Here is a 27,687-nt window from a genome sequence, read left to right as displayed (position 1 = left end):
TACAACAGCAGTATAAATCAGAGTTCAAGGGTGCAAAAATACAAATATTTAAGCTGCACGAGTACGTTATAATAATGCTATGAGAATATTTTGTACATAATTATTATCAGATAACACATTTCTTATACCATTTTAGGGTCAAAAATAGAACGCTAGGGTGACATGTACATGTTGAAATACAGCTTCATTTGTTTGTCACGTGATAGCTTCTCGACCAATGATTACATGAATATATACCAAGCATTTAAAAGTATCAGGTATAATACAATACACAATTCGTCCACTGTTTTAACACATACAATATGTCCATCGTTAATAATTAAGATACTCTCAGATACAGATAACGGTATATAGTATACGCAGTGGTTCATGTTTACTGATGTATGGGTCTTTGCAAGTGAAACAGCGTTCTCAGAACTTGGAACATTCGAGACGAAGTCACCGATGTGAACAGTTTGAACATACAAGCGCAAACAGGTTTGTCACGTGATTGCTTATGCCAATGAAAACGATGAATATATGCCAAGCATTTTATAGTATGAGATATAACAGAATACACAATTCGTCCACTTTTTTAAACCCATGAAATATCCCCATGGGTTACACTTAAGAATGGTATATAGAGTACGCAGTGGGTCATGTTTGCAAAGGTATAGGTCATTGTAATTGAAACAGCGTTCTCAGAATTTAAAAGATTCTAAAATAGTTCTGCCCGATTCACCAAAGTAGTCCTTGGGTAGTACGATCACATCTTTGGAGTCCACTGTAAAATATATAGATGTATTAAAGATAATGTGAGCTGATGTGTTTTAAGCGTTGTGCCGCGAAAAGCTTTGTGCCTTAAATATAGCTGCGACAAGATATCGCTGATACAAGCGATATTCCTAAGATATCACGATAACTGTTATCCTCTTACGTTAGGAAAATGATTAAGAATGACGTCATATACAAATTTGTTCGTTTAAACGGCTGAAAATATAGGTTGATGCAAACTTTTATTTGTAATGTATTATCATATAACCGATTTAACTTCGATGATAAAAAAACATATGATTAATAGTGCATTAAAAATAAAAATAAAAAAAACAGCATTTTTGCATCAATCTTTTTATACTTGATTAAATTTACTACGAAGGCTGATTGGTACTGACTAAGCTGTCTGGCGGTCTCCGGGAAGGAGGGTGTCTTCTGGTACGGAGATAACAAGTACTTATAGGCAACCGCCGCGGCCACACCGCCCACCATCGGACCCACCCAGTATACCTTAATAACACAAATATGGATTTTAATATTAATTATGAGTATCATCATCGTAGTTGATACCATCAACAACAACAGCAGCAGCAACAACAACAACATCATCAACAGACAGCAACAACAAACAGCAGCAACAGCAAAAATAAGCCGCTGCATAACCTCCAACATCACCATAATCATCCCCACCACCACTACCACCACAACCATCATCATCATCAGCAGCAGCGGCAGCAGTATCAGCATCTTCATCATGATCATCACCATCCTCACCAAGCTTTGCATAACTCAGTTATATCATACTATTTCTTTACACAAAAACATGTAATCTGGATTTAATTACGTTATTTACCCAATGCAAGTCGAAATTATTCGAAACGACCGAGGATGCGAGGGATCTGGCGGGGTTCATGCTTGCGCCGGTAAACGGAATCTAAAACAAGCATTTACTTATAGTTTACACGTTATCATCAAAACTAGTCGATGAAGGATATCACCGCAATTAAATTCCAATTAAAATTCCCTACGAAATGACTGTCACAGACATGTATTCAGCAAAACCTTGCACTTCCATGGATCAAAAGAAAATGTTTTCATTATAAATATTCTATGAGGTAATGATGACTTGAATGTTACACTATATAACGCAAGAGCAAGTTTTCAAGTCCCATTAGTGTGTGTGTGTGTGTGTGTGTGTGTGCGTGTGTGTGCGTGTGTGTGTGCGCGTGCGTGTGCGTGTGCGTGTGTGTGTGTGTGTGTGATTTGTTATAATGTGATGTATCTTCAATTCAATTTATAATCCTTTTTCGTGCTTCTGGAGAATTTATTTATCATTAGTGGGACTGCCTTCGCAAGCGCTTATCAGATCTAAAGCAATATGCTGTTGTGGTAGAGTTTATAATGGTCAAGCGAAAATTCAGTTATCCAACATTGGTTAAGTGCAACATTGGTTAGCAGCTGCCTTTTCGTAGATCGTAATGTTATTATTGTCGAAAACTAGGGATCTCATTCTTGCAATTATGTCAAGGAAATATAAATAAGTGATCATTAAGAAGCGTTAATATGCTCCATGAACAAGGCTTAAACGTTAAATCAGTTATTCAAACTTTGGTTAAGTGCAACATTAGTTTACACATGTTTCTTTCGTCTCATGCCTTGTCATTTTAAAGTGTTTTGATTACGATGTGTTACAGCAGTCTACCATAGCATCACTAATATAAATACAGATCATAAAATGCAGAATCTGTGTAAGACCGACCATTAAAGAAACAACATTAGCAATACACATCCCAATTGGAGACGAAACGTGCTACTTTAGGCTTAGATTTTCTACAGGTGGTGTTTCGAGTTGTCCATAGCAATTTGTGCCCAATTCTATCACCATTGACTTGTGTGCAAAACTGGCCTGCTGGAAATTGAACTTACGGTGGTCACACGTGATACAGGCACTATTAAAACTGATCTACCAAAAATCATTGAATATGAACTTCATTTTAAAGTATTAACTCAAATAATATTGATGGTGAATGGATATTACTCGAGGTGTTGTATTCTTTTCTTTTTGATACCCAAATCCGATACGAAGATGGTAGTGGGTCGATGGAGAAAATAATGGCGGGGCGAACTATTTTTTCATGACGTGGGAGCAGGGAATATATTTCTTTTAGGCCGGAAGAAATGCCATCCTTACAGTGCTTTGATTTGTATTATGTAAGTGATTTGAACCTTTGGTGGCTCATAGTTTCAAAAAGTGTTATGAAATATTGTAAGGTGAATGAATGTATACTTACGGCTATTTAAAAGATCTGTAGGAATATGAAATGGCGGTAATGTCTTGGTTAATCATAAAGCGCATTTGAACACAATACAAACTGCTCTTGGTAAGCTTCGGTGATCAATCGGTCGTCTATCGTTAACATTTTATAGCCTTATTTCCATGTCGTGTTTCTAATGTTCTGAGTAAATCATATTTAAAGTCTAAATAGATTCTTTTAAGGAATATATTGCGTGATTGTTGTCATTAACGATGACATGAATGCAGTTGGGCTGGTAAATGTGTGTGAAGACCGATGATGACATCAATCACGCAATTCATTTCTTATTTTTACACCAGTAAGTCAATATTTATTTCCAGAATTGTTAAAAACATCTTAATTGCATTTAAGAAAACCCTACAGTATTTTTGCACTCCAAATGAAGTGTTTGGTATTATTTATATCTCTATCATATATAGTCTATGGCTGTCTATTGCTCATGTATTGGTAAACAAAGTCGGACATGCTGTCATATGTTTAACAACCCTCATTAACATCATCAAAGTTAAATGTTAGCGTAGTTGTTTGCTCACCCGCTTGTCACCAAGGCGACCCGTTTTTGATCCCCGGCCTGGGCGCATGTGAGTTTGGTTTGTGGTCGCCAAAGCGGACAAGTGGGTTAACTCTGGCTTGTGCGGGTCCCACCACAACACAAGACCACACTCTCGTGCAACATAGTGCCAATGGAAGTGACTTACTAGTTTAAGTTAATATAACTTTCTTTACACTCGTTGTTCAATAAACAAAATATAAACTAAAGTTATATGTTTGGGCCATTGCTTATAATGTTTCGTTCATTTTTAGGCAAATAAGGTACTTAGATACGATTAAGTTTAAGATCAGGGGGATCTTATTTGTCGACAATGCCGTGCAAATATCAACAACAATTTTAATAGATAAAAAGAGTTTGCACATGAGACGATTATGATTGACAAAACACACATGTTAGTCAATGTGTATAATTTTCTCTTAAAAATGAGTTATGTCCCTTGACTTCTCAGAGGCGCTGTAAAAATCAAATAACGGTATCATTATAACGATCTTTACAAAAAATACAGTCATTGACGATAGTTTGAACATTGGTCGACACACATATCGTTTTAGAGGAAAGTGGCCATGTACCTGAGAGCAGATGGTTTGGAATACAACATGAACTAATAAAAACAGTTAACTTTTAATTTAAATTCAATTCACTGTTTAATTGACTGTTTTGGATTTTGGATGATGTACCCTCATCTTAAACTGTCGTTAAAGCTGATTCATTACTTGTTATTTTATCACACTATACCTAATGGTACGCGTCACCCTAAGGGTATAAAATGGATTTTCCACATGTAACCTATTGGCTTGGTATGTGTATATCATAAAACCAGTGACTGTATAAAACATCGGACAGGCTAATACTGTCTAATAGAGCTGGTGTCTGCTGACCAAGCAGTTATCTGCCGAACTTGTCCATACAGAACGAGTGTATCGAAAGTAAATCAATCATGTTACATAATATTCTATATTATTCAACGATATGGCAGCGTTTAACATGTTTACCTTGTGGTAGCATTTAAATAGGTAAACGAATGTTAAGAATACAATTTATTACAGCCAAATAGTAATGGCAATTGACCAAAGTTCTTCAAAAAACACCTCCGCTATCTACGCTTGTTTTCATTGTTTATTTTCAGTTTCTTTATTTAAGGATGTGCACATACCAAGAAGAGTTTTGACGACGCCCACTAAGATAAAGAAATATATGTGCGTCAAAACTGCACCTTTTCTATTTAGTAATATATATATATAATCAGACTGAGGTGGTGTAATTTGATAACCGGAACCGTCAATATCTTTCTATTTATCTAATATATCATGAAACATTCCACATGCTTGCAAAACATTAAACTTCAAACTTTAAAATTAGCAGCATTTTCACAAATTATGCAATTATTATCACCCTGAAAAGCGATACCTATCACGAAAATGTAATCTGGTGGATGCAGACTGGAATTCAATTTTCTGTCTAAAATGTTTTTCTTTAAACTTTTATTTCATGCATATTTTACGAACATTTTAATGAAACAGATGGCTACCTCCAAATTGTTCGCAAACGCTTATAAAATATCAAATGGATTTTCTTTTTGTTATATAACGTGAAAGTGATCGTTCGCTTTCAGTCTTTCAGATTCTAAGCTGCAAAGAACTATTTTTACAAATGTATTTTACAAAACTGAACGTTTTCACTGAGGTCAGTCATTTGCTTGCAAGAACTCCATGTTGTATGAGCTAGTATCCAAAATAAAGTTTACCGCAGAATTCGAAAACTCGGAACCCAATTATCAACTGGCTAAGTCGCATAGAATGGCAATGTAAAGTAATTACGATGAAAACGTAGAGCAAAGATCGCTTTCGGTATCATGTGAGTAAAATAATCTTACCTGAACTGTCATTCAATATTAGAATTGAGGGATATTGTCGCTAAAGACTCGTTTTATAGCCTTTCCTTAACTTGTTTCATACTCTTTTTGGATTCAATAGTAAACCATGTAAGATCCTGTTTTCATCTCATGTTGGCAGGACAAATCCTTGCTCACTTACAGAGGCGAAGTGAAGGACGGACACAGTGAGTCCAATACCAAGGGCCGGGGATCCAAACAAGGCTCTGCTGGGGTCTGTGCACCCGAATATGGACATGACCAAAATAAAAGTGAACACTATCTCGCACGCAACCGCTTGGCCTCCATTAAGGTCAGGATTTATTGTGGTCAATCCAAGGTTGTCGTTCAACTCACCAGGGGTCACACTGGTGAAAAGAAACGGTTAGACAAACGTTGGTTAAAGTCAAAATGTTATGGGATATTGTGGTTTTCAGTACTGCGTACCTTTAGATCAAAGGCAGACCATAAGCCTCACTTTGAAATAAAAAAAAATGCCTAAGCGTTAGCATATATCAAAATATGTGCATCGTATACATACGATGAAGTTCGTTATGCATTAATTTGTACACTAGTTCAACCCTTAAATAAAATGTTAAAGTCTCGCAATGAATATTATGTCGAAGTCGTTAACTTGATGAAGACATTTTATACTAATATAATGCTCTAAAACCAAGTACCCTTTCAAAAGAAGTGAACCAAGCATCCCACCACAACACTGAGCCACGGTGTAAAGAACAGCACGTGCTGGGCTGATCTCCATAGCTACGGCCATTGCCAAGGAAACAGCTGGGTTCATGTGACCTCCAGACACGTGACCAATCATTTGGATACATACGGCAATCATCAGACCAAATGTTAAGCCGATCTGAAATGATATTTCATCATCACCAGCAGCAGACACAGCAACATCAGTAGAAACAGTAATAATATAAGCACCATCATCAACAACGTCAAGCACAAGCATTTGTATATGCAATAAATAAATAAACGTTATAAACGTATGTAAATGTTTTATAAGATTATATAAAGCTTAAAATTAACGCGTTACCCTGACGAATTTCCCTGCTGGGTCTGTTAAAGGGACGATATCCACGGCAGACATGGTTCCTATAAACACAAACACCAGCGTGGCTAGGAACTCTGCCAGAACAGCTCGCCATAGGGGCCACGTCTGCAGCTCCTGTGATTTGATAAACAAAAACAATTAATATTGTTTCTTTTATTGTGAAAACCAACGTGTATAATACTTTTCGCATACGGCTTGCAACATAGACCAACTCGGCCACTCCAAGAGAAATCAATAAAATTAGTGTGTGTGTGTGTCAAGATAGGGAAAATTACTTGGCTAAGGCTTTTTAGATTAAATATAGTTTGCAAAGGCCGAAGTTTCTCCTGTTTTAACAATGAATATCCTTTGATATAGATCTGACAAAAAAGAGAGAACCTTTATAGTGCTGCAGGTCATGGATATTCGAATAACTCAACCAGCATGGTACATCATTGTAAATATATTTACTAACATTAAATTTAAATTATGGACAACACGATATGCGTGTTATAACTCTTAAAACACGTTTTAAGGCAATTTGCCTATGATATCAGCTATCTAATTATTTAGTGGTATAAGCCGTACCATTTTTGTAAATAAGTATGCTAAAATTATAGTTGTTTGTAACCTGCAGCCAATTCCCGGTTTCGGTATCGCCTCCCTTTCGTAGCTTGTCGAGGCGGGACGCCAGATATATGAAGTAGCCGTCAACTGGCGACATGACGTTATCGGTAGTTGAACAAATAAAGCTTAGTTACGCATTCCGATCAATAACACCGCTTTCACCTACAACACATGCAAACAAAATTATAACCAACCTTCAGCAATAATTATGTTATTTGTAAAGATTATATTTGATAACGAAAATAAAATTAAAATGGAAGGTATTTTAACTGCACACTCGGAACAAAGTTACTGTTACGTGATACCGCGTCTTGTATTGATATATTTCTAATAAAAGTCACTTTATATGAGAATGCCCCCCATAGCACAGCTGCAACCATGTGTATAATAATTGAGATGAACAGGATGAACTTACTTTGAATCGTGTTATTCTAACAATATGCTTGTTAAACAGTTGCGCTCGGTACACACGGTTATTTTATATAAGTGTAAATGATAAAAGTCTTCTTAGATATTTTTCAGCGAGAACTCTTTAATACTCTTAATTGTTTAATTAAGTGGCATTATTACAAAACAATTACTAAAACTAAGGTTTAAATACTATGGCACATTTTTAGCACCATATAATTTAAGAAATAATAAGGAAAGAAACATCGGCTCAAAGGTACATTTTCACAACTCATAGTAATATTAAGCCAGCCTTGTAATGCCGAATGGATGGAAATATAAAGTTTTTTTTGGATGATTAAAGACCAATTTTAGCTGTATATAGATAATGGATAATATTGCATTTTTTCTACTGTGTATATGTTATTTCAGAGAGTAAGACTTTTCCCTTTCATTATGGTTGTGGATATGTGTTGATTTTTAGAAAGATTTGTAGCCCTCTGTAAATTAAAAGAGTATTAGGACTCTTACATACATGTATATTTTTACTATCAGCAATTTTTAATTCACTGTTCGGATCATTCGCCTGATAATGATTCGACTTTTTACAATTTAATGTCACTACAACCCGTTAAAAAGTTTTCTAAATTTATTGACAAATTTACTTTTCCCTCCTCATTAATTTATCCTTTTATCTCCCAAGTACGTTGAAGTAGGACATGCACAATCGGGATGAATTCGGATATTGTCTAAAGAAAACGTCTATCGTATCGTATTGCCGGAGATGGCCAAGTAGTTTCTATTGTAACATGCAGTATAAATTATTACAAGGGTACCACTAAATTTATATTGACATAAAATAAAGTGCCTTAAAATCAATTTCTTTTCATGGCTTTTATATTTATCATGTGATACCCTTTTAAGTTGAACTCCGTATTGTGTATCAGTTTCAGAATCAATACTCAAATTCGGATTATTTTTTTTTCTTTTAAAATTGTTTCTTCTAAACCAGTGATGGTATTTTTTGTAAATGTAACATTTAATTAGCTTTACTATTTTCTATATATATATATATATATATATATATATATATATATATATATATATATATATATATATAAGAATGCTCGTTGCATTTGAAAGTTTTCCATGTTCTGGGTCTGATTCCGAAATTTAGACTCAAGACTGGTAGAATTCCATCATGCGTGTCAAGTTTTAACTAATTATCTTTCACTTTTATGATTCATTACTGAACTGAGTTAAATTGCTATAGTGTGCTGCGTTTGGTGAACTGTACTTTACAGTACTGTTAATTGTACTAAGCTGCACTATATTGTGTCACACTGTACTGCTCTATGGTCAACAAAGCTACACTGTACTGAACCACACTGTATTGCGTCCAACTGTATGGTTTTATGCTCAACTGTACTAAACTGTACCTCACTATTCTATTCCGCACTTTTCTGTTCTGTGCTCAGCTGTATTGCACCACACTGGACTGTTCTATAGTACGATGAATTCCGATATGTACTGATCTCATAGTATTGTGCTGTACTTTCCTGAAATCGACTGCTATATTCACTATATTATGGTTTAAACTGGTCATCAATATAATATCATTCAATATACCAAGCCCAGTTGTTAATTACTTTTGAATATATTTTAATACACTATACATGGCTGTACTTTTATTGACTGTGCTGCATTGCATGGCAGTACTGTAATATTCTACACTGTACTGGGTGAGTACCTAAATCGGAACTCTTTCGGCACTATTTTTTAAATATTTTTAGTCAGACTTGCACCACAATTACCAAATTTTCCATCAGCATACTAGGATTTAAGACCAATTGGTTGACATAAATGGCATTTTTCAAGATACTATCAAACTGCATGAAAAGTTCTTTATTAACCGCACAATTAAGGACTGCCATTTTCGTCCTCGGAGTACCTAAATATTGAACAGTTTTAATTTGTTATTTATATTTATGTATTCTTTTAAAATTATTGCTGCATGATTTGTTTAAGTAAATTAATATTTTTTTGTTATTTCCAGCTTGTTTTTTTTTGTCATTTTTGTCAGTAAAATTTGATGATTTCAGTAAAATACAGGCTGTACCAGTATGCTGTGATTGTGGCAAGAATGAAGTCTTTCCCCCGCGTACCATGTATTGACATTTGAACATGAAAATCTTCAAATGTTAGCAGAATTTGAAATACTTATCGGAGAATCGTGTTCTTTGGAATATGTATCTAAGACAAATGTCTTTATTGATTAAAATCGTAAATAAACTTATCTCAATCAGAAAAATACTTTTATGATGGGTGTTCCATATTTAGGTACTGTTCCGATTTAGGTACTCACCCAGTATAGCACTACAAAACTAGTATGTTTTGTACTATACTAAAGCTTTTATTGCTGTGTTGTCCGATGTTGTGCAAGTCTGCATTGTACTAAACAGGGGTATAGTCTGTACTACACTGCACTACACTCTACGGTACTATATTGGAAACAAAAATACACACGCAGACCATAAACATCAATATAAAACACTATTACATTACCGCCATTGAAAAATATGAAAATATTAAACATTAAAACAATCAGTAGACTATTAGAAGAAGAGGAAATAGCCACTTAACTTTTGGTACAAGCCGTTCAATAGTACCGATGGTAAACATCCTTAACTCTTTCCCATACACAAATCAATACCATTTGAGATACTGTGCAATAAATGATTTTCAAAGAAACAGATCAAGGAGTTGGTTAAAACTTGGTGGTAGTATCTTTATCTCCGTGATTTTTTTTATTATATCAACACTTTAACCAGCCTTTAATGGAAGGCTGAAATAAAAATGTACCCGCTATCATTTTATTTATCAACTAAAAGGAAAATAAAAGTAAGGTTGTTCATAATTTTTAAAATGGCAAACCTGGCGGCTAAAAATTATTTTCAGTGACAGAAGTGACAAAACAATGTTAGTAGAGTTATCCCATGAGGGAACCATCTGCCTATTTCGAATGAAAATCAAACGTTTGCTTAAACAATTCAAAATTTTGGTATTAAATAATTAAAATCCACAATTCTACATTTCAAATCATAGCTTGACCAGTATCAAAACGTCGGAGTGGCTATTGCTGCACGACAAAATGCCCGTTACGGTAATCAAACTCGCACCGGAATTATATATTGAGCTACTTGAATTGTAATATTTGGCAAGTATTGTAATTCTAGTAAATCTAAGTTAAAGTTGTATATAAGCTTAAAAAAATAACACTCAGTTAAATCAGTAACGATGTTAACAATACTTAAATGAATAAAAACTGTTCATGAAACTTTTCCATACACCCAAACGAAATCTACATATTTCGGTTAAAAACCAATATATTTTGAACTTACCCTTTGGATCATGGGCCAAACAAAATTGAGCTAAGTTGTATTGAATTGAGTACAGCTAGGTGTTGCATATATTTGTACAGTTACATTTCGAATTGAATTCAATTGAAGTGGCAGCGTTATCAGGAAAAATATGAAACTTCAGTCATTTAAAATGAAGACAAAATTTCACTTTTCGAACATAAATGTATGGCTTTGCATACTATATTGTATTTCTACTTTAAACCTAGGCATTCTGTTATACGTTTTTTATATTGTTTAGCATAATTTATAATGTATAAATACAATTTTAAGAAACTAGGTATTACCATGTTTTATGGTTTATGTTTATATACAATTTATTTAGCCACGAACGATTTTAGTGGAAATAAAAAACGAAATTTCCACCTTTTTATATTTTTGGTCATGTTTTTCACGTATTAGCAATAAAGAATCGATACCTTTTTTAAGTGATTCACAAATGTAATGGTTTCACAGACATCAATACCATCCCGAATGTCTTGATAACCTGACAAGATAATACCAACATTGGAATGGTTTTCCAGCCATGAATATCATCGCCAATGTCTGAATCAGACTGACAAGATACTAGTACAGAGCATAATAGTTTTGTATATCTGATACCTTAAAGCTGCACTCTCACAGATTTACCGTTTTTACACCTTTTTTATTTCTTATCTTGGAGAGAGCAAATTTTTGCGTAAATATCTGCAAACCAATGATTAAAGATTGCAGACAAAAATCAGATTAAGATTTTTATATTTCCATTCGAAAAATAATGTTTTATGGCTTAAACCGTTTAAGAAAAATGCATAAAACATCAATTTTTGAACTTAAATATAAAAATCCGTGATCTAATTTCTTGTCAGCAGTCTTTTATAACTGGTTTCCATGCATTTTTGCAAATATTGGCTCGTTCGAAGACAAAAAATAAAAAAGTTGTCAAAACGTTTAATCTGTGAGAGTGCAGCTTTAAGGGATACAATTAGTTCTTTGATCATTTTTGTGTGTTTATACATTTAATATTATTATATTTTAGTCAAAATTTCAATTACAAAGGCAAATTAGGATTGAAAAATGTCGAATAGTCAAGTTGACAACGGTTAAATTAACTTTAAACTGGTTAAAACTCTCTTGTCTACAAACAGCACACATCATGACATATGATAATACAATTTAAATTAACTTACAGTTGGAAAATTCAGGCGGGTAAAATCTCAAATCTCTTCAAAACGTTTATTCACAATTTAAAGTCCTGAATTTAAAACTATTTCCGACGAGTTTTAATTTGCTTTCACATTCAAACCCGTCCTCTTTAGTGTATAAAGCTGGGTTTTTCGTTTTTAAATTAGTACTGCATTATAAATGAGCGAGTCTTATTCAAGAACACTCAAAGAAATTCCAAGTTGACATTTAATTGAGTAATGATGTAACCATAAACATATTTGATATATCTTTGCGTTCTACACTCTTTTACAGCGAGGCTGGAACAGATGATAAAATTAGAACAAACCAGAGCCTGTACTAAAACCGTTAAGCAGTTTTATCAAGATCTTGCAAGCTTTTAAGGGATAATATACATCATAAGCATGTCCGGTAAACCAACTTCAATCACGATATTGCAAGTAAACTTAGACCGTAGCTTTTCCAATTATAAATATTTAAATAAGTATCGAAGCATAAACTAAGTTATATAAATCAAATGGTTTGTGTAATAATTATGTAGTTTCTGAAAGCTCTTTTTCCACAAATTTGATTCATTCTGTATTTTTTAAGTCTCAAATGCATTATATCACTTACTTTACCCAAGTCACTGTTACTACAAATACGTTTATCGATTCAAATCCGGGAACTATATTTTATGTAACGAATTCATTCCAATCTTGTTAACCGACGCTGTATTTAAACATTCGTATAGTCTGTTGTAACAATAGTTACCCTGACAAATAAAAATAATTGTTGATGGTAGATTTGATCTAGTGAAAGCTTTAAAGATATTCCAATCATCATAAGGATGCCCTGTAAACCAACTTCAATCACGTTTTGCAAACTTTCAAGATATTTCATCTATCATAAGAATGCCTGGTAAACCAACTTCTATCACGATATTGGAAACGATCAAGGCATTCCATCTATCATTAGAATGTCTGGTAATCTTAGACTCGCAAAATAGTTAGGTAGTATTTGTGAAACAGAATTCGAGTAGAATATAAACTGAGTACATAACAAAGGTGTGATAAGGGCCTCAAATTATATCATTTTAGACAGCGGGAACCCATTATAAGCCAATCGGGATAACTATGGAAACACAGTCCATGCAGTAAAATGCTGCTCTTAGATCATAAACATTTTCTTTAAGATGTTCCAATTTCAATTATACACAAACTTAAGGTCTTATTTTCTGTTAACTCACCAAGTGTGATGATTGATATCAAGTGAGGCGATTTGGTCAAAATGGTCCCAGAGTTATGACATTGTACAATACTAATATCTTATTGACAGCTATTGATGCTTCAAGTTTTATTTTGTTCAATCCAAATTTGTTCAAGTCGTAAAAATTCATTTGCTAAAACATTATTTCAAGAGAGACAATTATGGAAATGGTGGCCACATAGTTAAGTATTCACTTTTCTGCACATTTTTTTTCTTATTAAGGAAGGCAATTCGGCTACAATGTGCAACTGGGTTATTGTTCTTGTTCTACATGAACGTTAACATTGATACTTAAATGTTATATATTCCTTTGAATACTAAACATGCTGTTAAATGTAAATTACTTTGCTACATTTTCATCAGTTTACGAAGGGCCAAACATCTGAAAAGATTTCAGTTTGAGTTACATAATTTGTAAAACACAGAGGGTTTTGGTACTTCGAACGTCCTTTGGAGAGAATACTTTAATTGTTTAAAACTATGTTTAATAAATAAATTAAAACACAACGATAAAAAACATGTAAACAGACGGGCGAACGGGCAAACAGGGTGATAACTATTAGGGCAGCCGTAGATATTTTGCGGGTCACTAATGAGTATTCGGTACACACGGGACGGGGTTTACAACTTCATCTATATCAAAGATCCAAAGAAAAAAACATCCACTCTGTTAAAATCAAATGAAAACTTCCCTCGCTTGAATGGTTTGGTCAAAATCCTGGCCGTTCATCTTTTTTTTATTGTAATTGACTGAATGTTCATTCATATAATATGTGACCCAAAAATTACAAGATAGACTAGTCTGACCACTCAATATCTTAAATCCGGTTTATCAAATTATCTTTACATTCAAAAGGATTATTGATCGGATACCTTTGTTGTTTACTCAGTATGTTCATAAATTTGCAATCTTCAGGAATGCAGTCAAAGATTTAAAAGATAACAAAAACAAACGCTGATTTATATATTAATTAAAGCATTCTAACTTTACTGTATTTATGACGTACTCTAGAAGCTCATAAATTAAATAAATACGATCATGGGTTGTCATGCTACAGAGGAAAGTAAACACCCGGAGTTTGCACATCCAATCCGTCTGACGTCTTTATAAATACACAAGTGGGATTGTATTTAAAGAAACTTCTTAAAGTGCATACATATAGTACATAAAACTTACATCCTTAAGACCCTAAAATACACTATAGGTAAAAGGTTTTTGATAGGTGTTTTTCCACTGTATATTCTAATCGTGATATTGTCTTCTTATGGCGCTAAAGAATAAACTTATTCATACACCACTATGGTCAAATATTAATACTTCACGTAGATAGTGTCTCTCTTCATTCAAAAAGTTACCAAATTCGTATCGAGTAAAGGATACTTTAATTCAGTATAACGCCATAAACGTAAACAAAGAGCAACTAGTAGTGATATAAATGCAAAAAAATATCGTTGTATAACACACTTTGTATATTCAAATATATTTTTTATCAATTGGAGCTCTTAAAAATATTAGTTGCGCTTCATATTCATTTTGTTTCTTTTCATTTAAACTTTTACCGAATGCATATTCGGTACCTACATGGCATACTAGTAAGTTGGATTGACACCTTTATTTATTATAATGTCATAGCAAAAAGTTGTAACAACATCAGTCAATTTGCTTTAACATTAGATAAGTTGTCCGCAGGTTATTTTAAGTTGGTTTAGATAATTTGATAAGTAAGTATCAATTTTTTTGATAAATATTGACCAATCGCTCAACATTTTGTCTAACTTTGATCAAACAAAACAATTATCCAGTTTTATTAAATCGGCTGTGGTTCGTTATTTAATAGTATTTGTTTTATATCTATTTCGGTAAAGATAATATTGAATGCTTACAAGGTTGGCTACAACATTGACCATTTACTGAACCTCATGTGTAACCAGGTTTTAATAACAGAACATTGTGAATGTAGCGAGCATCCTAAGTCACCTGTTATTGACTAAAGGAATAAAACAAACTGACCGACGTATGGCTTTATTTGCATTCCGTTGTATTTCTCTTTCTGTATTTGCAGGACAGTTCACCATGATAAGTGAACTATCAAATGGATTTGTATCAATTTCAATCATATTTATGAGCTGAAAATATTTTTTTTGCATTAAAAGAAATATTACAATAAAACATCAGTGTAGATAAGGTACAATCACATTGTTTGAAATCACTTTACATACAGGGTTGTGTAAGGTTAGGTTTTACCAACATTGTGTGGACCTGTCCCTTTCTGTAACATTTATACTTATGCTTAATATAGATAACATATTCTCATGTTGTCCGAGTAACTCATTCATTAGAAGTCCCCTGTGTAAAATATCTATAGTCATACTTAAAGCTATATATATATAAGACCAATGATAGCGAAAACTGTCGACAAAAAATATATCTCGGAGCTACATATGCCGTTAACAGTAAGAATAAAACACTCGTCAAATATTAACAAGTCCTTTTTCGGTTAGCAAATTGAGAACGCCCGTTACCATTGTGACTGCGTAACTTTAACAGCCGACAGTAGGCCAATCATGTTTGAATGTCGGCGGGTTCACATTTTGTTGCTAGCACATATTAACTGTGGACTTTCCCTCTTCCTTTGTTCTTTTTCTCCCTAGTGCATTCTGAAATAGTTTTGTTTCTTTACTTGTTTTATGTATGTATAAAAATATTAATCGTTCATCGCTTCAAATTGGCTAATCAGACACTTCAAAAAATCAAAATGTGCGTGTTCTATATCACGTGACTGAGTCGATTCAAACATATCATTCTTAATGACCTGCTTTCGCTCCTTTGGAATAAATTCCGTATGCAGACTCTCAAACTAGTTTAATATGATATGTGACGCTGAATTCAGGTAGAAACAAAAAACACAAAAGAATACTTGATACACAAAGTTATGGGGGTTATTCCAAATTCAACAAATACAAATGTCAAAAAGGTTAAACGTACTGCATATTTGCTGAATTACCTTTTATGAAAAAATCACTATTTAGAATTAGTATAGTTACACTTTCAATCATACGTCAATCATATGTATAAATATATTCCCATTAAATGGCAAATTAAAGAAAATCTTGTGTTTATTTGGATAAAACAGAATGGTTTTAAGCGATGTACTGTTAACCTTGTGCTCGTTATGTTAAAAGTAAAAGTAAACCACATTTTTGTCAATATATCGTGACTTTTGAAATTGACGTGACTTTGGCTTGGAGTAAAGATATAAAAAGAGGGTATACCTAAAAGTGCCTTAAAGTGTATGCCATTATGGAAGAACAATGCGAAGGCAAGGACGAAATTGATGAGAAGATATTAATCTCTCTTTTACATTAATGTATATGATTCTAAATACAAAACATATTAAAGCTTCGATTCTCAATCGGTTGCTACAAATATGTTTACAATGCGTTTCCTTGAGCGTGCATGTTTCGTTACTTTTGATAACTAACTTATGGTATCTAATCATCAAATATGTAAATTCTGTATGCCTGGTAATTACATATTTTTGTATCATTTAAGAGGGTTTTCTGTGTAGAAAATATGAATTTAAACATATTACCGCATTTTATATATCAAACAAGCTGTTTTGACATTCCCAATTTGCCAAATAAGTTATTTTACGTTCGATAGTTGAAAAAAGAGCAAATATACAGACAACTGTAATAACATTAAGATAATGTACATAAGCACTGCGACCAGCAGCCAAGGAAGCGCCTAGCGGAAGGAAGTAATTGTTCACCACAGCCTCATGTATTACAGACGTACTGCGATCGCATTGTTGCAATAACAAACAAATCAGATGTACGAGCACAACACACTCGAGACTTCGCGAGTCACCGATTCATTCAGTACTTGAAAGTGCTTTATAAGTTTAAATGTTTCACTTTATTATAAATTGTTTTCAAGTTGATAATGGCTCTGATGAAGCGTATATTTCCTTTGCAATAAGTGATACATGACAGAACAAGAGATATGAGAATACAAACCAGTTGACAACCCCAGTAATCTTAAATCCCATCATGTATTGATAACCTATTTTGATGCCTGTGTGGTCTGTTTTAGTATTTGTACGTTTGTGTCTCTCGTTCAGTGGCATTTGGGCCCTTACTTTGTGCTTTTAAACAATTTTATATTTGAATTTTGAATCCTTGTCTTGGAACTGTAGTTTTCATTATTCAATTGTTCCAGTAGTTTAGCATGTAGGTACAAGCTGTAGTCAAAGTAAAACTCGTTTACGAAATCTCATTTTCAAGCATACAGGTAGACCCACCACTTTCACATAGAACACCTTTCTCGAAATTGTTTAGATTTCAATCTCTTTTACTATGTAAGATCTTATCCATATATGTATAACGTAAAGTGTCCTGGATATCGACCGCACGGTTAAAGGTTGAACATGGTACAAACAACTGGACGTATTATTCAAAGTTAGCATATACACGCATATACGTTCATTCAGTGATTCGCACCGTTCTATTGACCACCAAAACATATTGTGATTAATGACATATAGCAGGGTAAGGCGGGTGAGTTAATGCTCCACAACTCATATTTTCATATTATTGCACCCCACAAAGAATCTTTCTTGCTGGAATACGTTTTAGATGAATATAAACACATATAAGCTACCATCAAACAGAGGTTGCCTGCTTCTGTATCTTGATACATAAGATCGTAGTACCTTCGCTCCAGTTACATAAAATCAATCTATGATATTAAAGCAAGTAATTTGAGAAAGAAAATTACACACAATCCATGTATGGTCACTATCTAGTCAATATCATTTTCCGCTTCAATGCTCCCCCCCCCACCCGGAACCATGAGAATTAGAGCCTACTATTATAATAAAGCATCAGAATATGGTATGAAAAAGTTATTTTTCGTATGGGATTGAAATACGCTGATGTTATGACCTAGAAGAACCAACGAGGGTCCGAGTTAGTGGGAGAGAGGAGACAGAAGCGGAGGCTAAAGCACGGCGACAAGAGAAAGAAGGCCGTTGCAAACGCTTGTAAATTGGTGTATCATAATAGCGCTCACCATGTGCATCGTTTGGTAACCTCTAGCACTGTTCATTTTTTACAATGTATACTCTAGGATAGTTTTTAAGGTTATATTTCCAATGGTGAATAGTAATTGATTTTGTACAAAACAACAAAGAGCACTTGAAGCATTAATCGGATTAGATTCCAGGCCTGGGCCTATGTGAGTTGGTTGGTGGTTTACCAAGCCAGACAAGAGTTTTCTCTGCACACTCCGGTACCCAAAACAACAAAATACCACACTCGTACTTAGAATGACTAAGCATAAGTGAATACAATTTTCTTTAAAGTCGTTGTAGATAACGTTTAACCTAAAGTCATTGTGATTGAGTATTATCATTTTTCATCATTGACTAGAAACAATTAAATGCTTAGGGAGTGTACGTTATCATTTTCACTACGTCAAAACTGCTTTGTAAACGGACATTTTGTTTAATTTGCGTTGACATTTTGGTAGAAGTAGATATGAAAAAACAACAGAACTACACCTACCTTATAGTTTGTCCAACGTAAGACACACGCATCAATTTAACAGAAGAATTATAAATTATAAATATGTTCCTTACCCTCCGTTTTTAATGTTGAAGTAGTATGTATTATATATATTTGTTGTTTGCATTACCGTATATAACGTTGGCTTAGTTACGCTCGCTTGACATCCTTTCATTAATATCATTTTTTCCACCTTCTTAAATCATACAACACTTTCCTCGGAAGACGTTCAATTGATGAAACTTTTACAAAAACACCCACACTGAACCACTTTTAAATTATTGAATACCAACCGCGACATCGTTATGTTCTATCACGGATATACGTCCGTGGTTCTATTAAGACAAATAACGATAGTAATACTGACCTCTGTGCTGGGATGTTTTCAAACGAACATCAACGATTTATTAGTGTCAGGGGAGATCAATGAAATAACCTTTGAAAGAATTCTTGTTATGGATTCGAAACGTCGGATATAATACTTTTATAATGCATTTGCTAATACAAATTTATGATATGTTTTGACATACAGTTGGAAATAAAAGCATGTACATGTCACAATTAATCATTAACTGATGCTTTCGTTCTTAAATCGACAGAAGACAATGTAAGCCTGACGCCACTTCGTCCTAATCCATGGTTTTTGAATATGTCTGTAAACAGTTCATGAACGGTTTCACATTTTGATACGGCGCAGTAACCATGGTTGTGTTATTATCGACAAATTGGTTTGCCATATTCATGAAGGAAGGAACAGTATCTCATCAGTCTATCGCAATATAGAAATAAATATTTACGAAGCAAACTTATACCAGTTAAAATGCTATGGACTATCTACATTTTCTTTGGTTTAAAATTATAATCTGTTGAAGAAAATACTAGAAATAATGGTTATTTTATGCTCAATTAAAAGTAATTAAGCCAATCATCGTCGAACACAAATATTGAATGTGACCGATAGGTTCAATTACCTGACGTCACAACTGACGTCACGATCTATGTCAGAATGATTACCCATGACATATTAAAACAGATTCAATTTATTTTTCAAAATTGCTAGTTGACATGAACTGAACTGAAATCACAGATATTCTTCAAAGTTTCATTATTCTTACATTTACTATATTACAGATATCATCCGTTGCGAATGACAAACCTTTTTTCTGGTAAACTTAAAGTAATTGTGTAGTAAATTTCTATAGAAATGGACAAAATAGATTTGCATTAGCGATGAAATGAAAGTGGTAGATTAATGTTGTCTTAAGAAAATTCTGAATAGTATATATAAGAGAATTAAACATTACAGTCGAAGTACGATTACTTGTTGAGGCATATTAAAAATCACATTCAGTGTTTCAGGAGGAAATGGCCCCAATTTCTCGAAACTTCTTAAGTCCCTTATAACAGGATTAAGCTTATCTCACTATTTTTGTTGTTCTATAAAATGTGTTATATTAACTTCTTCAAGAATTTTTAGAAATTATGTAGGAATAATCTGTATGATTATCAGAATAAACTATTTTTCATTTATCAAAATCCATTTTCAGTATGTATTTTGGCTAATTGAAATAAGCGACTTAAGCCTGTTAAGCTTAAAAAGTTTCGAGAAATTGGGGCCAGGTTATTAACACTTACATTGTGAACAAAGTACGAGCTGTTCTCCAGTCAACAGAGAGATAGCGAAACACGTGTACTTGAACGTGAATCTATGCGTACATGCAATAGATGCAGTTGGGTTTAAAGGCACACAATATGGATTAAAACATTTTTTTAAATATACTTTGCATTTTCATGTTGAAGTCACTTGACTTTAATGAAAAGAAACAAAATGACGCTTATCATATAGATATAGATATGAAAATACTTTAATAATTATTGTTTTATAAAAATGAGTTAAACATGATTATCCATTCATATCCATTATTTTTGTTTCAATGCTATTTTCGTCGACTTTATAACTCGTTGGCGAAATCCTTCTTTAAACTCATACTTATAAGCTGACATGAACTCACATGAATTACATGCTTTTGTACGTGTCATTTTGAATGGATGACGTAGTAAGGCTAGCAATCGCTCACGTTAGCAAACGATTAAAAGCTGTTTTTTTATTTCTGTTATACCACAATCAAATCGCAATTGTTTGTCCCAAAACCTCTACTGAGAGCAAGATTGAACCTCATGGTGCACGGGGGAAGTTATTAAAGGAAGTATCAATGAAACTACAAGTTCAATTTTAAAGATTTATTTCGCAAGTGCCTATTTAATACAGCTTCAACTAGCGCATGCACATATGTTATGAAATACGAGGCAAATAGACGGATTACTAACTAAGGGCCGAATTCAGAACATCCACTCTCACTCACACTCCAACCATATTCCCGTAAGGGACACTCAAATGATCACTTGAGTGGAATATGGGGAGTGACGCTCAAGTGATCTGTTCGTAATCACACGCCTCGCTAACACTCCACTTCATCAAGTGACCAATACAGTAAAAATGCATGTATGTTTTCATGATCATAGCGGATTATCTGTTTGACTATAGTGATGTTTACAGTAAACATATGTTTATTTGCGATTTGAGTACCTTACTGGTAGATATGGCAACAAACAAATGACAATAATTGTTATTCTGAAACTAAACATTTTAAAACATTTGGTTAATAAAAAAAACTCTTGTAAATAACTGTTGCAAAATTCGTTTAAATGCATGGTTTTTTTTGTTGTTGTTGTTTTAAATATGTAGCCGTTTTCCATTGTATCACATGATTTAAATATGTACTGGTATATAATCTTGCTTTTGTAGTCTGCATAAAGCGGTCTTTGACGTTTGGAAATAATATGAAAGTTGAAAACACTTTATTAAAAATAGCGTATGGATAAAATTAGCGAATGAATCTACCTCTTATGGGGAAATTATACCTCGTAGTGAAAAATGATGATGATGATGATCCAACTGAATATAGGCTGGATACTACATATCAATTCTCCGACCACGCTCTGAAATGAACATGAACATTGCGTAAAACCGTGTACATAAAGTCTACCGGCCTATCGGCGTATAGATAGCGGCCGGGTGGCCTAGCTGCTTCAAGTGCCTAGCGGCCTATATATTTTTTTCAAAACAATGATAAATTAAATGTTGTATTCATTAATCCACATCCTTTAGCGCATATCAGCATTTCCCCCTTTCCTGCTGGATTGAGGTTTTGGGAACATTTGGCCACAAGTCCGCTATTTTCCCGCCACTAGGCCGCTTGAACGCTTGATCGACTTTTTGAAGAAAACAATCGCTCCAGCGTTATGAATTTTGCATAGAAAAACATGATTTTAGCATTGTTTAAGAGGAAAACTCATATAAACATGCTTTGATGTGGAAAACAATTTAAGACCGCTATGATTATGTACGAATGTATTTCCCAATTAAACGCATGAACAATAACTTTGAAATAGAGAACAAATTTAGGTCGCTAGTCCGCCAAGTTCACGCCGTTAGGCCGCTAATTTCATGCCGCTAGGCTGCTTAATTCGCGTACATTTAGCTGCATGTTCTTGCAGCCATCGATGAAACGCAACCATCAAGTTTGCTTGGCGTTAAATATCATTACGAAAGAGAACAAATATACGTTTTGCGCATCTTTTTGAAAATTTGATTTCATTCAATTCGTATTCACAACCAATCCTCGAGGGCTGTTCAAGTGGCCTAGCCGAGCACTCACAAATGTCCCACTAACGCAAAACACTTGAGTCTCACTCATACCTGTGAATACGGATATACTTTTCACTCGAAAATATCTGGACCGTTATGTGATTACAGAGGATTAACTCACTGAGTGTGAGTGAGAGTGGTTGTTCTGAATTCGGCCCTAAGTCACTTCAAAGGACTCAATAATCTAAACAGTTGAACAAAACGGATATGATTGTGATAACGACTTAAATCTTTAAAGTTGCATTTCCACTCCCAAATAAGATTTACCACAATGAATATTATTGATTTATATTACAAAAAGGATGAATAAATGTCAAAAACAATGGTAATTATGAAGGATATCGAGTTTAATTTGAAGGAAATGAGCATAAAACACAGTATGTCTACCTTATGTCTACCTTGTGAGACTATGGTAGGCCACTGTAAATCTTTTAGCATTTACCAATCATTTAAAAAAAAAATTGCGCTTTCAGCTATTAAATACACGGTTACAATCTTGTAATCAGTTATTAATATTTTCCATAAATGCATTATTTCGTATGTAGTTTAAGGTTTTTCAGTCAAAATTTATGTTTGTCACACATGTTAATGATTGATTGAATGTATTAATTTTGAATAAGAGTGTCACTTTAAATGAAAAACAAATGTTGATTTCCTTTATATAAAGTATGCAGTTTCGTTTTATTGATAACATTATAATGCACATGCACTCAGTTTTTGAAAAAGAACTCACCAATAAACGAAAGCAAAGTACATGTTATACATATCTTTGAGATAAATGCGCAGCCAATATTTTATTTATAAATAAAACTACTTAATACATCATGCCCTTATTTTTTGTTGTGAGGAAACTAATAAATACTACACTGATAATATTGTCCTTTTACATGATAACAGTTTCCTTCACATGTCTAACTGTTTGTGGTGATGTATCAGAAACTGACGTTTCCATGTATCTGTTTCTAACCTTCTGAATAGAACGCTGCTTGTACCGCGAATACGTCGAATCCCCAACGGCGCTAAAATCTTCCGTTGACTTATCGGTAGATTCCGTTTGTGATTTAGCCAAATATCCACACGCAAACTGCTTAGCCGCACGTCGGAACTTCCGGTTCATGGCGCCGTAAATAAGACAGTTCCAGAAACTGTTGCTAAGTGACAGCCACGTCATGGTGAAGTCTACGTGAACGTTGACACTTATCTTCGCGGCACTAATGATAAAAGTGGTCATATTCCAAGGTGAAACCGCCACAAAGTAGCCCACCGTTATCGCCGCTAGATACTTTGATGTTCTTATGTTAGCAGACACCATTCTTCCATGCTGAAATAGATTTCAAAGGTCAAGACAACATCTTTCATAACAGTGCATTTACAACGGAAGGAGGTACAATACGAAGAAAAGAACGAATTTAATTAATCTTTCTCCAATATTTATGCGAAAAGCTACAGAAACAAGCTCAGTAGCAAAAAGTTTAAACATAAACCCGGTTTTATGGCACTGGGTAAACGCCAAAGACATAGAACATAAAATCACAAACAAGAAACATGGAAGAACAGCACAAAACTCCACAAACAGCACTGTGCATACATACTATAAATAAAAAACTAAGTATGTTTATCAAGAATTGTTAGGTACCGCCTTTGAACGGTCAGTAAAATGTAACCCTAGATAAGTAGATCAAAGTATTTGGCCATACAGAAATATAAGTATCTTCCATGGCCGAGAGTGTAAGATAGGTTCATTCCGACCCGAGCGTAGGGTGTTTTGTGGAAACGAGGTTTACCGAGTTTCCGCAAAACACCCTGCGCGAGGGTCGGGATGATACTATCTTACACGAGCGGCTATGGTTGATGCTTTTTCTCCCACCTCAGTTAAATAAAATTAAGTAAAAATGTATTTTTTTGCTGGAACTCTTTTGTGCTAATTGAGAATAATTGCGTATCGATATGCGATAGCACGTGGTTGTCATGGATATGCGCGCAGTGATCCAGTTAATGTTGATAGTCAAATCGGTCTTTTTAAATAGTGGTAAGAAAAATGAAGTATTATTTCTTGAATGGTGTGTGAAAACTGTTTTATGGTGACATTTGAAACGAGAAATAATTAATTAGCGTTCTATATTTTACCATAAGACAAGATTTCCTTGATGCTACTGACGACAGGTAATTATATAGTGGTGACCGTTAAAAAGGAGTTCAATACGGGCATTTTATCTTCGCCTGTGGGCAAGATAAGAATATCTAGCATGGTTAAATTATTGGATATACTTATCTGAGGTGGGAGAAGTCCTTATCTTGGCAAACGGACTAAGCTTATAGCTGCACTCTCACAGATTTACCATTTTTACAACTGTTTTATTTTTTGTCTTGGAAAGAGCGAATTTTTGCGTAAATATCTGCAAACCAATGATAAAAGATTGCTGGCAAAAATTAGATGGTAGATTTTCATATTCCCGTTCGAAAACTAATGTTTTATGGCTGAAAGCGTTACTAACGGTTTAAGAAAAATGCATAAAACATCATTTTTTGAATTTAAATATAAAAATCTGCGATCTAATATTTTGTCAGCCGTCTTATATCACTGCTTTCCTTGTATTTTCGCATATATTGGCTCGTTCCAAGACAAAAAATAAAAAAGTTGTCAAAAGGTTCAATCTGTGAGAGTGCAGCTTTAATAGTAAACCTCGCTTCCGCAAAAATCCTACACTTGGGTTGGGATGAATCTATGTTACACTCGTTTATAAAAGCACATGTGTGTTTATTTATGGACACATTTAACTCTAGATGTCGGTTGCTAGAAAAAATTTAAAATGTGTTTAAACATGTTTTAGTGTGCATGTTTTGTAATCTTGATAACTACTTGATTAGTTTCGGAGTATTTTCGGAACAAGATTTTTGGGATATGTTATAATAATTATGCATTACACTTCTATTGCTTAAGTAAAACGCATATAAAACTATTTATGTTCGGCAACTTCTTAACCAGACAATACATACCTTGTCATCCCCAGAGATTGTCAGCACCTTTCTTTTGCAAGCCGTTCGGTAGATTGACATGTAGCAGAAAAGGAATATAAGAGAAGGCAAGAAATAGAAAATGCTGATTACAGACAATGTAACCTTTTCGTTTTTATAAAATGGTTCACAGTTTATTCCAAACTCATCGAAGTAATATTGTCCTCCGGCAAAAATGACGATTGAATAACAGGTAAAAACCACTATCCACGTTGAAATGATAAGCTTCAGGAAGCGTTCGGAGCTCATGTAACTATTGTACCGTCGCAAATGAACGATGCAATACCGGTCCACCGCAATCAGCACCATGTTGAGAGTTGACTGGTGGAAAAGCGCAGAGATTAAGAGAGCTTCAATGCGGCAAAAGACATCTCCGAACGGCCAGCAGTGGTATAGCGAAGAGTAGATAGTTGATGGGCAGACGAGCAACCCGAACCCGAGGTCCGAGCAACTTAGTGACGTCATCATGTACCTCACACGCTTCATAAAGAATCGCTTTGACCGAGGATGGTTGAACACGACGATGCAGCAGACGTTGCCAACAATAATGAGCGTCATGACGACCACAATAATGAAACATTTTAACTTGTCCGGCCCCGTAGGTTCGTGCAGGTTTCCTTTGCATGTCATATTTTGTTTCAATACTCCGTACATGTTGCTGCTTGTCCTGTTTTGCCTTTTTGCTATTATTTATAAATATTGTGTTATGTATCCTTAATTTATAATGTTGATAGATTTATATTGTAGGATTGCAAGCCTAACTCAGATTGCATCCTATTTAATATTATATTATTCATAAGTGTTTCCCCGTATGTTAATCATAACCGGAAGAGACAATGTGTTATAGTGCACGACCTTTCGAACGAGTATTTGATGCATAAACCAATCGTACTTAATAATTGGAGATGATACTTGATTTGTTATTTGCTCAGTGTAGACAAAAAAACGGCATACAATCTTGTCTGATGTATTATAGTACACGATCTCTCAAAAGAGTAATTGATGCGTAAGTAAATTGTACTTAATAAACGGTGATGATACTTGTTATGTGCTCAATGTAGACAAAAAAACACGGAAAACAATCTCGTTTGATGAACACCTTTTGGCAAATCATTGTTCGTTGTGGTTGGTATTAACATGCATCCTTTTACGCGTCATTTATAAACAAACATACGTTTAATTTATTGATTTGATTTTATTCAATTACAATTTCAACTTATAACTGAAGACATAATTTAGTTGGAAATATATTATTTTCTAACTCCATTTGCTAACCATCCATCCACAATCGTAGCTCTATGGTATGGTGTGTCATCGTTCTGAAACCAGAATTTATTCCCATAGCCAAGATTAAAAGCCGAGGGTACTGTGCTGTCACATTTAATGTGACATATACTTTTCATGTACTAGTAACCATAAACAAAAAGGTTTCTCAATAATATATAGCAGCCAAAATCATACAGCCACCAGCATTGAACTTCACAGCACATAGCACACAGTTAACACTGAACTGCTTACCTTTATTACGGCGACTTAGGAACGTTAAACAGGGGTCCCGTATGACAGTTCGTTGCAAGGGCTGTGTATCGTCACTTAACTCACGATACGATGGGTATCACGATACGGAGTACGCAATTTACGATATATCACGATACATATATATATATATAAATATTTATTTAGGACTTTAATGTTTGCCTATTTTGTAATTTGTTGGGCATATCCTACCCAAAACTATATTTTTAATGTTTTTATTATTTTGCATCGGCGAAGATGCCTGGTCGTGTTTGTAGTGTTTCTACAGTGTAGTGTTATATTTTAATTCGAATAACTAGTATATTGTCTGACTTTGCAAAACCAAATTTCTCCCTAGCTTTGGACTTATATTTTGCCGGCGCATTTCTCTAGGGTTTCTTTTTACTACCGGTAGTATTTCCTTCCGCCAATCTTGACTTTGAAGACGACTGAAAACTGTCAAAACAGCGAAAGCCACTTCAGCCGCATTTTCGCA

The 27,687-nt window shown here is 34.2% G+C and overlaps 2 protein-coding genes across 5 annotated transcripts; both read right to left on the bottom strand.

The window, feature by feature from the left end:
- Positions 1-21,888, bottom strand: LOC128210209 (aquaporin FA-CHIP-like). Of its 4 annotated transcripts, none has more exons than XM_052914409.1 (8): positions 21,875-21,888; positions 7,171-7,328; positions 6,543-6,674; positions 6,172-6,359; positions 5,655-5,859; positions 1,607-1,687; positions 1,152-1,263; positions 1-763 (listed from the first exon to the last, which is right to left on the bottom strand). In XM_052914409.1, exons 2-8 carry the CDS (start codon positions 7,261-7,263, stop codon positions 681-683), a joined length of 894 nt encoding a protein of 297 aa, XP_052770369.1. In that variant the 5' UTR covers positions 7,264-7,328; positions 21,875-21,888; the 3' UTR covers positions 1-680. The 4 variants fall into 4 exon arrangements, with proteins under 4 accessions (XP_052770369.1, XP_052770366.1, XP_052770365.1 ...); XM_052914406.1 differs by lacking the exon at positions 21,875-21,888 and adding an exon at positions 12,752-13,060; XM_052914405.1 differs by lacking the exon at positions 21,875-21,888 and adding an exon at positions 12,142-12,639.
- Positions 21,171-26,476, bottom strand: LOC128210208 (histamine H2 receptor-like). Its single transcript, XM_052914404.1, has 3 exons — positions 25,659-26,476; positions 23,629-23,982; positions 21,171-21,952 (listed from the first exon to the last, which is right to left on the bottom strand). Exons 1-3 carry the CDS (start codon positions 26,328-26,330, stop codon positions 21,869-21,871), a joined length of 1,110 nt encoding a protein of 369 aa, XP_052770364.1. The 5' UTR covers positions 26,331-26,476; the 3' UTR covers positions 21,171-21,868.
- Positions 26,477-27,687: the final 1,211 nt, after the last annotated feature.

Source organism: Mya arenaria, chromosome 12, assembly GCF_026914265.1.
Source record: "Mya arenaria isolate MELC-2E11 chromosome 12, ASM2691426v1".
In the NCBI taxonomy this organism is placed as follows: domain Eukaryota; kingdom Metazoa; phylum Mollusca; class Bivalvia; order Myida; family Myidae; genus Mya; species Mya arenaria.
This window is presented reverse-complemented; position numbering and strand designations above follow the sequence as displayed.

What these genes read in the sequence shown, in the direction of transcription:
- LOC128210209 (XM_052914409.1), bottom strand. Translation starts at nt 7,263, where the DNA reads ATGTCGCCAGTTGACGGCTACTTCATATATCTGGCGTCCCGCCTCGAC. An exon ending in GGTTCACTTCTTTTGAAAGG is followed by an intron (nt 5,860 to 6,171) that starts GTACTTGGTTTT and finishes TCTTTTCACCAG; the next exon opens with TGTGACCCCTGGTGAGTTGA. An exon ending in CCGTCCTTCACTTCGCCTCT is followed by an intron (nt 1,688 to 5,654) that starts GTAAGTGAGCAA and finishes TGCTTGTTTTAG; the next exon opens with ATTCCGTTTACCGGCGCAAG.
- LOC128210208 (XM_052914404.1), bottom strand. Translation starts at nt 26,330, where the DNA reads ATGTACGGAGTATTGAAACAAAATATGACATGCAAAGGAAACCTGCAC. An exon ending in CAATCTCTGGGGATGACAAG is followed by an intron (nt 23,983 to 25,658) that starts GTATGTATTGTC and finishes AATCTATTTCAG; the next exon opens with CATGGAAGAATGGTGTCTGC. An exon ending in AGCAGCGTTCTATTCAGAAG is followed by an intron (nt 21,953 to 23,628) that starts GTTAGAAACAGA and finishes TGTTCATTTCAG; the next exon opens with AGCGTGGTCGGAGAATTGAT.